The sequence below is a fragment of the Mastigoproctus giganteus genome, chromosome 8 (assembly GCF_048544385.1).
Source record: "Mastigoproctus giganteus isolate SK-2022 chromosome 8, ASM4854438v1, whole genome shotgun sequence".
NCBI lineage: Eukaryota > Metazoa > Arthropoda > Arachnida > Uropygi > Thelyphonidae > Mastigoproctus > Mastigoproctus giganteus.
Genome location: NC_143582.1, coordinates 209,580,448 through 209,591,407, shown reverse-complemented (window position 1 = coordinate 209,591,407; position 10,960 = coordinate 209,580,448). Strand labels below are relative to the sequence as shown.

Sequence of the window (10,960 nt, the reverse complement as noted above, 5' to 3'; positions counted from 1 at the left end):
TACTCCCAATGGAACAATATATGGCAAGAACGTAGCAACAATAAACTTATAGAAATTAAGACCCAGCCATCCTTCTGGACCTCCAGCACCAGGAAAGTAAGAAAAGAAGTGGTTCTTGCAAGAGCACCCATTGGAAACTCTCATATGACTCATCTTTATCTTCTCAGAAACGAAAGCCCTCCACGGTGTACTCAGTACCATAATGTTCTCTGAGTAAAACATATTTAACACATATTGGGAAATGAAGCATATCTAGATAAATTTTCTCCTTTATAAAGAAGAGAAGGATGTTCTCTCACCTCTAAAAACTTACAAACCTGAAACTATATTAATTTGTAAGCCACAATATGGCCGTTGTAGCCCTTGTGTCAAAACCTTTAATACCAACAAAAGCAACAACTGTATCAATGTTTAAATTTGCATTTTATTTTCTTTTGTTCTGTTTGCTTATTTAACCTACAAAGGGCAGTGACCATGACATATTTTATATTTCTTATAACCTTTCATTGCTAGTATGGCGTCTAAAAGACGCCACTTTATAAAAGTCTTCTGTTACATTTTTAAATCTGTAAATGAAATCAAATCTTCCGTGAACCTTTGCCCACCAATATTCTTTAACTGATTAAACAGTAATTTTCTGTTTTCACTTCGATGCACTACGAATAACGAGACATTATTTTTTGTTTGGCGTTTAAGAGACGCCAAGTAAATGGATGCTGGCTAGTGGCGGCACGTTTTCGGACTGATTTGAAAGAGAGAGCGGGAATTATAGAAACCAATTCAGGTGTGGAATTATCCGTAGAAGAGGCATGCAGCAGAAACAGTACATCTATGAGACAGAAAGTGGACAGACTCTGTTAGAGAGGAGTCATTAATTAACCTAACTGCCCTCTTCTGAATGGAATCTAGAAGCCTGAGAGAGGTTTTGGGGGCATCCCTACAGATGTGGGAACAATATTCCATGGTAGGGAGGATTTGCGATTTGTACAGAGTGAACAGCTGTTTGGAAGAAAAGTAATGCCGAGAGCGAAAGAGAAAACCAAGTTTTTTAGATGCAGAGGAAGCAATATTTGTAATATGCTTGAGCCAAGAGAGATTAGAAGTCAGGGTAATCCCCAAAAGAGATATGTGAACTTGGCTAGAAATCGGAGTGTCACCAAAGATAAGCATAAGAGCAGAAGAATCCTTTTTGCGAGATATAAGACAGGACTGAGTTTTAGAACGATTGAAATCAACTAAGTTGTCTTTTCCCCACTGGAGTACTTGAAGATCGGCATTTAAGGAATTGGTAGCGGATATTCGAGAAGTTGGAGCTGATTGAGCAGGGCGAGGTTTCTCAAACTGCAAAGTGGAATGCAATGTGCTATCATCAGCAAAACTGTGGATAGGATTTCCGGTCGATGGAAGAAGATCATTAACATACAAGAGGAAAAGAGTGGGGGAAAGAACTGAACCTTGGAGGACACCAGCATTAGTGAAGTTAGAAGACAGAGAGCCATCTACCATCACCCTCAGTGAGCGGTCAGAGAGAAAACTGGATATCCAATTGCAAATCTTTGGCAAAGGATGCAAAGAAAAACAGCAGAGTTCTTTACTTATGTAAACTCTAGAAGGAAGGCGATGAATCAGATTGGTCCACTGGATATCGATGGTACAACTGTTGATGATCCTGCTCAGGTAGCTAACAAACAAAATGCATCTACATTTCATACATGAGGAGTTATTCAGAGAGGAGAATGCCAGAGGTGAATTAAACTCTGGCAATGAGCTAGATGATGAAAGTCGAGGAGAAATTGTTGAAGATAAACATAAGAAAGGCACCTGGTGTGAATGGGATCTACCCAGTTATATTAAAGGAAGCAGCAAATCAAGTAAGCAAACCCTTAGCCCAAATTATGAGAGCTTCCTTGAACTCAGGAGAGCTATCCATGGAGATGAGATGTGCAAATGTGACCCCAATTTACAAAGGAGGATCAAAGGTCGACACAAGTAATTATAGACCTTTTAGTTTAACTTCTGTTCCAGGGAAATTAATGGAGGCACTGGTTAAGGAAGCACTGCTGGATCATCTAGACAAGACTTCAGTTATAGCTCGGACACAGCATGGTTTTGTTAAGGGGAAGTCTTGTCTGACCAATTTGATTGGATACTATGATGTAGTCACAATGCAACTGGATGCAGAGAATAACTTTGATATCATATATTGTGAGAGAAGACAGTGAGTGGTAATCAATTGACACTACTCTTCGTGGACTAATGTTATTAGTGGAGTCCCTCAGGGTTCAGTGTAGTTAGCATGGGCACTCGGAGCGGCCTGCGGCTACGCAGTCCCATTTTCAGCAGGGTTCGATGTACGGTGTGTTGTTACACATTGCTCCCATCACCAGCATTCCAATTACCAGCTAGTTGCACCACAGTCTCCCTTCTGTTGCCACATACCACCCGGGAGAGCCTTCGCTCACCTCAAGCATCGATAAGCCATGGTCGTCCAATACTGGACGACCATGGCTTATCGACCTGGAGCGAGGGGTGTTGGGGGTTTCAGGGACGGATGGCAGTCATCGTGAAATAGGTGCGTATATGGGATGTGTTAGAGTAACTCAGAATAAGGATAGGTGCATGTATACTTGCATGTATACCAATGCTAGAAGTATAGTAAATAAATTTGATGAATTTGAAGTGTTGGTCAAGACATCAAAGGCGGATATTGTTGGGATATCAGAGACGTGGTGTCACACAGATATAAGGAATGCCGAACTGGAATTTGGGGAGTACAATGTGTACAGAAAGGATAGACAGGATAGAAAGGGAGGAGGTGTTATGATGTTAATAAAGAAAAATATAAAATCAAAAGAAGTGCATCCAGTTGATATAGATGAACAGTGCACTGTTGAGTTAGTTTGGTGTGACATAAGCACTGCGAAAGCAAAAATAAGAGTAGGAGTGTGTTATAGGCCTAATGACTTGAATGGGTACAATGAACAATTGTACAGAGAAATAGCGTGGGCTAGTAAATCGGAATGTCTTATAATGGGGGATTTTAACTTCCTAGATATTGACTGGAACTTGTGGGTTGGGCACTCACACACTAGTCAGACATTTGTGGATTTATTGGATGATTGTTTTCTGCAGCAGCATGTTCGAGAGGCAACCAGAGAAAGTAATACTCTTGATCTGGTTATCAGCAGTGATCATTCATGTATTAGGTAGGAATTTGCAGATAAAAGAACCACTAGGTGGCAGTGATCACAGTGTACTGACGTGGGATTTACTTAAAGATTTAATTACCATCAGGGGTTAAGGAAAGGGTTTTTGCTTCCGTAAAGGCGAGTACAGTGGTCTCCGACAGTTTTTAAATTCTGTACAGTGGGATCAGCTGACGATGTTACCAACAGTAAATTCTAAGTGGGAAGCATTCAAAGAATTAATCGTGGAAGCTACTAAAAGGTTCATACCTATTAAGAAATATTGTTCAAGGTTTAGGCCTAAATGGTTGTCAAATGAACTAATGAGACTCGTAACATTGAAGAAAAATGCATGGGATACATATAAATTATCAAGCGACTGAGAAGCCTATGGCAGATATAAGTTAATCTGTAATCAGGTCACAAAAGAGGTTCGGCAGGCGAAGGCAGATTACGAGAAATCCTTGGCAAAAGATGCTAAGAAAAACAGCAAGGATTTCTTTACTTATATAAACTCTAAAAGGAAGGGGATGAATCTGACTGGTCTACTTGACATCGATGGTTCGACTGTTGATGACCCTGCTCAGATAGCAAACAAACTAAATGAGTAATTTGCATCTACATTCACACGTGAGGAATTATTAAGGTTTGAAAATGGCAGAGGGTTATCAAATTGTAGCAGGATACTTAATGATTTTGTAATAACTGAGAGCAAAGTGGAAGAGAAATTGTTGAAGTTAAACGTAAGAAAAGCACCTGGGGTGGATGGGATCTATCCAGTTATATTAAAGGAGGCGGCAAAGCAACTAAGCAAACCCTTAGCCATAATTATGAGAGCATCCTTGGATTCAGGGGAGGTTCCCACGGACTGGAGATGTGCAAATGTATCCCCAATTCACAAAGGGGGATCGAAGGATGACACGAATAATTACAGACCAGTTAGTTTAACTTCTGTTCCCGGTAAAATAATGGAGTCGCTGGTTAAAGATGCATTGCAGGATCATCTAGACAAGACTGCAGCAATAATTCAGACACAGCATGGGTTTCTTAAGGGAAAGTCTTGTCTGACAAATTTGATAGGATATTATGATGTGGTTACAAAGGAACTGGATGCAAAAAATAATTTTGATATCATATATTTGGATTTCAGGAAAGCTTTTGACTATGTTGCGCGTGGAAGACTATTGTACAAATTGGAGCAGAATGGTATTAAGGGGTGTTGTTTTGTATATTTATCAATGATATTGATGAAGGTATATCAGGCTTAATGTCAAAGTTTGCAGATGATACAAAGATTGGCAGGGTTGTTAATGACAGTAATGGCAATGTGCTACTGCAACAGGATCTAGATAATTTGGGCAGATGGGCTAAGAAGTGGCAACTGAAGTTTAACCTTGACAAATGCAAAGTATTGCATATGGGTAGAAGTAACCCCAGAGAAACGTACCAACTGTGTGGTACTACACGTAAGGTGGTAGAAAATGAAAAAGACCTGGGAGTAATTGTGCAGTCAGATATGAAGTTTTCTGAGCAATGCAGACAAGCTGCCAGGGCAGGTCATGGGGTTTTGTCAATGATATATAGGAATTTTGCTAGCAGGGAAAAGGAGATGATTATCCCTCTGTATAAGGCAATGGTCAGGCCACGGCTTGAGTACTGCGTACAGGTCTGGAGGCCTCATTTTAGGAAATAGATTTGCTTTAGCATGTACAGAGAAGGGCAACAAGATTGGTGAAGGGAATGAAGGAATCAGATCCTCTTACCAAGAGAGGCTTAAGTTCTGTAAATTGCAGTGGCTGGAGACTAGGCACCTGCGCAATGATCTGATTGAGGTATATAAGGCCTTGAATGGGTTGAGCACGCTGAATTCTGATGGGATCCTTCCACTTGTTCAGATTACGAACCTAAGGGGACATAAATTCAAATTAAGAAAGGACAGATGTAGAATAGATGTGCGGAAATTTGCCTTTAGCCAGCGGGTGGTTAATTGCTGGAACAATCTTCCATCTGTCGTTGTGGAAGTTGATAGGTTGAATAAATTTAAGGAGGAACTGGACAGGCATTTGGAGGGAATGGTGTGATTTTTTTTTTTTTTTGGCTGATGCTGCATAAGCTCATACATTTGCTTTCTTGCATCACATGCCACTACTACTATTACTACTACTAATACTACGTTGCCGGCGGTTCGTGGGTTTTCTCTCCTTGGACCACTTTAGGTAGGTACTAACCACGGCTGACCGTGAGCATCCCACCAGGCGTGCCGTTTCGGATATGCTCTGACCCAGTCGTCTGACCATTACACTTTGGCCTTTGTCAAACTCGATTGAGTCCGCTGCCTTCCCCATCTGAAGAACAAGAGTAACTCTGATTAACAGAGCTCAGTATTAGGTGTTTTTTATACCGTGTCCCGAGTAAAAAAGATAAAATAATTTTTTTAAAATTAAAACAAAAATGGGGGTTTTACAAACGCCATGCAAATTTCTGTGTTAAATTAAGGGCCCGAGTGACGGAAGGTTAAGTTTGAGTTCTGTTCGTTATTCACTGTCTGGTCAGACCATATAGGGAAATCAGTTGACACTTTGCTAGACAACGGCGAATTTACAAAATAGCGGTGTTCATTCTTTGGTTGATGTGGGAATGCACCTCCCTGGGATGGGGGTTGTGCATCTGCTGGAGGTGAGTATTACTCTGTACTGGCTTTGTTATTCTTACTTTTATTTTAAAATTAATTAATTATAAAATAAAAATAATATTTTGTTTATACTCCAGCACGACCACGTAAAGTCAGATGGTTCACAAAATAGATAGAATACAAGGACTTCACCGTATTTAGCGGTCATGCTAGCTTGAACTACGGTCAACTCAAACGCGTGTTCAGCTCTATGCACGCCTTTGACTGCCAAATATAGAAGGAATTAATTGGTTTTAAGAGCTAGTCACAAAAACGCTGGAATTGTTTTATTTTAAATTAAAGAAATTAGTTTATTTGAATAAAAATATTACAGGGTTTCTTGTGACTAGCTCTTACTGCAAAGAAAACGAGCAAAAAAAAAAAAAGCAACACCTTTTGTACATGAACCAAAAGCATTTCGTTTATGCGCATCCACCATTTTGCCCATTCATTCCTCTCCAATCACAGCCTAATATTCAGTGCTTTATTTACAATATAAGATATATGAAAAGCCTATGTGATATGTATGAAAAAATAAATAATAATTTACAGATTTCTATTGGTTCGATTTTAATAAAAAAATTTGGGAAGACTTTACAAATCGTTTTAAAGAAGCAATATAAATTTTCATGAAACTCCATTCACTGAGTTGAGACATGCGGACGGACAGACGGACGAAGAAATAACAATTACAGGATTTGTATTGGTTCGATTAATGAAACCTACTTTCTGAAATCAGATCCAACTAATCTTCGGAGTCTGCCGTGATAGATAAGTGCAGGTTTTGACCTGGTTAGTTCAAAACCTGCACTTATCTATCACGCAACAACTCTCTTCATTATTATGTAACTAGACTGCGATACCGAGAGATATGCCACTGATAAAGAGTATCATAACTTTTATTTTATTGCATGTTTTTATTGTTATAATTTGTTTTGCTTATTGTTAATCCCTGGTCTTCTTGACTGTTAAGGACTTCTACAACAGTAGTGTTAATTTTCTTATTTTACAACAGAGGAGTACTGTATTTATTTATTTGCTTAATTTTTTAAAAGGGCGAAATATAAAATTTTATGGAAATCTATCCATTAGGAGTCGAGTTATTGCATGCGGGCAGACGGACGGACATAGTGAAGACAATATGTGCTTCACACACATATGCTAAAAAACGTAAAAAACACATACCAAGCTGGGAAAGAAATGATCTAATTGGGAACGTGGAAGCGAAAAGAGAAAGAAATAATGCTAGGCTGTAAAAGATGGTGAAAGTAATATAGATCGTGCAAGAAGCTGAATTTAGAGTAGAAGAAACCAAAGGTGGAAAACAAACATGTATTGAGCACATTGCTGTGGAGGAATTCTTTGTTATTACAAACACTGTTATTGCATTCGTATGGTTACTAAGCAAAAGTCCTTCTTCAATAAACATACCATAAACATGCGATCCATGAAGTCACCTTCACAATTTGCTTCTTTTCCCAAAGGAAATCTTGATACCCACACGCTAAGGAAACTGAGCTGAAGGTCAGTTGTAACATTAATATTGCTCTAGACTCTAGAGTATACCAGGGCTAATTTTAAAAGGGGGGGAACCACCAACAAAAAAGTATGCACTGCAGATATACTTGATTTTCTTTGTGTGCATTAATAAAACCAGTCCACATCAATTCGTTCTATGAGACAATTTGGTGAATGACATTGCAGAAATTTAGAAAAAAAGAAAATAATATATTATTTATCTATTTAAATCCATTGTCCAATTATTTATTTATCCATTTAAAAAGACGATTAATCTTAATTTTTAACCTTTTTTTCTAGTTCGTGTTAATAAAATTCTCCCTCATCCTTCTCTACCAGCAACCACCAATCCTAGCTATTTGAAAAACAAGGACTTCAATAGATCCCCTCCCCTCCAAAACAAAAAGTATTTTAAAAGCATTTCTTAACATCTTGTCTCCATACTAATGGCCTCTCAGGTAACATTGCGGTGAGGATCTATGTCGCTCAAATCCCATCACAAAAGAGGAATTTTTATGGATTTTTCATGAAACAAACAAGGCAAACAGTCAATAAATATATTCAATTCACAGGCATTATTCGAGACGCCTCACGACCTTAGTTGTTTTGTGCAAAAATAAACACCCTTTAAGCCCTCCATGCTAACTAAGTGTCTTTTGGCGTACCATCCCTTAGTCAGGAGCGTCGAGAACCGTCACGGGCCCTGATGAAAACGCCTCACTGGGCCAAAGCGCTTTTCCACGTAGAGTACACAAGACTCCAATTTCGACTAACTTCTTTTAATAAAAACTATAGCGAAGATTGCAAACCGAACGCCAGAAGATGCCCATTACCCAGCCGTCATCCATTAATGATCTGTACTTTTGGTCTCTGGAACAACTCCCACCCCATGTGTATTTTCTAAAAAAAATGCAACTTACAGAAGTGAAAGTAAAGTGCCAACAAGGTTCTCATGTATCCTAATCTTTATCGTGCCCGTGGCACATTTTTAACATGACTCCTAATAAAGAGTAGAATATGCATTAAAAGACGAAGGTGAATAGTATGCATGTTAATAGTTTACATTTTCTGTCTTGCTTTGCCATACTCCGAATTCTTCCGAAGAATTCACGATTCGGTGAATTCTTCTGGAGAATTCGGACACACTGAATTCAATCTGAAAACACCAGGTGACTTGAAACCAAATGCGTTTTCTAATTAACGCATTTCCGAAAGTTTTTTGTATCTTAAAAATCTTAATATTTCTGTTTCTAAATTCCTTAGCTTTCCAACGAATGCTACACGTCCACATTATCCCGTTTATTACGTGAGAAAATTTCCTCGATCACACGTTCATATTTTCCACTATCCTGGAAAAACTATTGCAATTTTCAGAGGGTTGAAAGTTTTTCCTCTAGTATAGAGCTAAGATGAAGCTCCGTGCAAAATTTCTTTAAATTTGGTCCAGTAGAAGATAAATTAAACTGGAATAAATTTTCGTAACGGTTTTCGTTACAAATTTTTTGGAATAACGCAAGTAATAACGTTTTTAACGTCAAAACAAATACTATATACCACGAAAAATGTTATTCACATAAAACGTGCAACCATTTTATGTGAAATTTATGTGTACAAATTGTCTTGTACACATAACTGTCAGGCACCAAATTTCTTGTACAAATAACTGTCACTCACCAAATTGTCTTGTACAAATAACTGTCACGCACGTGTAATGTACACATAACTGTAACGCACATATAATGTACACATAACTGTCACGCGCCAAGTTGTTTTGTACACATGACTGTCACCCACTAAATTGCCTTGTACGCATAACTATTGTGCACCAAATTGTCCTGTACACGTAACTATTATGTACCAAATTGCCTTCTACACATAAATGTCATTCGCCAAACTGCTTTATATACACAAATGTCACGCACCAAACTGCTTTGTACACACAAATGTCACGCACCAAATTGCCTTATACATAACTGTTACGCATTAAATTGGCTTGTACAAAGAACTGTCACGCACCTAATTGTGTTGTACACAACTGTCATTCACCAAATGCACCAAATTGCCTTGTACACAACTTTCACGCACCAAATTGCCTTGTACACATAACTGTAAAGCACCAAATTGTCTTGTACACATGACTGTAACGCACCAAATTGTCTTGTACAAATAACACTCATGCACCTAATTGCCTTCTACATAACTGTCATGCATCTAATTACCTTGTACACATAACTGCCATGCCCTAATTGTCGCATACAGCGAAATGTCATGCACCGAACTGTCGTACAATGAACTGTCCTACAACAAAATGACATTTTACTGAACAAATTACTTGAAGAAAGCAGCTAGCGAACAGAAGTTGTTTTTCACCTACCTGAGCAGATGAATCCATTAGAATTTCCACATTCGGTGGCCTTCAGCTTTATTTTATCACTGAATAAATCCGGAAACACTACAACACATTCGTCATCATTATCGTCTGGTGTCTTACCATCGATCCACACTTCAGGCGGTACCTCGTTTTCGTTCTCAAACACCCATATATTGTTCGTTTTCTTTAGACCTACAAGCAAACTATTTCCGTACTCTGCGACAAATATGGCTTTCAATACAGCTTCCTGTTGGTCCTCTTCGTTTGTTGCTGCTAGACTTACATGATCTCCAAGTTTCTTACAAGTTCGTTCAGCGTCTTCTCCTTTCTTCAGATGACGAACTTCTGCTCGTAAACAGAACTTGCCCATTTTGTGAAACCTTCATTTTCTGGACAGTCTTCTGAAATATTAATATTCTCATTTTAATGTACATCGATATTGTGGTACGCAGCGTATATTGTTATACACCGGGTGTATAACAATATGCAGTGCGTAGCTAAAATACACTTTTACATATAGGGGTGGACAAAATAATGGAAACACCGAATATGAAAGTAATAGTTTTTTTATTTATGAATATAGTGATGATTTTTTTTTTTTTTTTTTTTTTTTTTTTTGCAGGTAGTAATGTGAAGGGGAGACGATGAAAGCTGATGTTTATTTATAGGTGATATAAAAAGGTACATGAAGGAAACGCCCCACCTGTCTGAATTCCAAAGAAGGTCAAATTGTTGGCTGAAACTGCTGATTTGTTTAATGTATACAAAGCAATATCGCAAAAAAAAAAAAAAATAAATAAAAAAAAATATATATATATATATCACATTAGGGTCATCTGGAATGTTAATTCAACTACCCAAATGTATTATGTTCGTGGAATTACGCGTGTTCTCTGGTCGATGTGCCTGTTTTGCTAGACGAAAAATCCAAGTTTCCCTGGGGGGGGGGGGGGGGCATTGCTATCTACTCCTGAGACCAGTGAACTCAGCCACGGAGTAAAAAAAGTCCATAAAAGTTCTTCATGTCATTGAGGGTATTCCAGCCCGGGCCTTTTTCACCCAGTGTGGGAAGGACGGTGACAATGCCACTGTACTACCGCACAAACAAGCAGCATCAAAAGTGATGTCTGTATTCATCAAGTATGGAAAAACAAAATATCATAGAAAAAACGGACAAACTGTGGTACAAAATCGAAGCTGACTTGAAAGATAACC

General features: G+C 38.5%; 1 protein-coding gene across 1 annotated transcript in view; it reads right to left on the bottom strand.

Annotated features, from left to right (window-relative positions):
• Nucleotides 1-10,115, bottom strand: part of LOC150082236 (uncharacterized) — a 36,980-nt gene extending 26,865 nt beyond the window's left edge. The window contains exon 1 of the mRNA XM_090380457.1: nucleotides 9,749-10,115. Coding sequence (XP_090236583.1) covers nucleotides 9,749-10,115 — 367 coding nt within the window. The remainder of the gene's footprint in view (nucleotides 1-9,748) is intronic.
• Nucleotides 10,116-10,960: the final 845 nt, after the last annotated feature.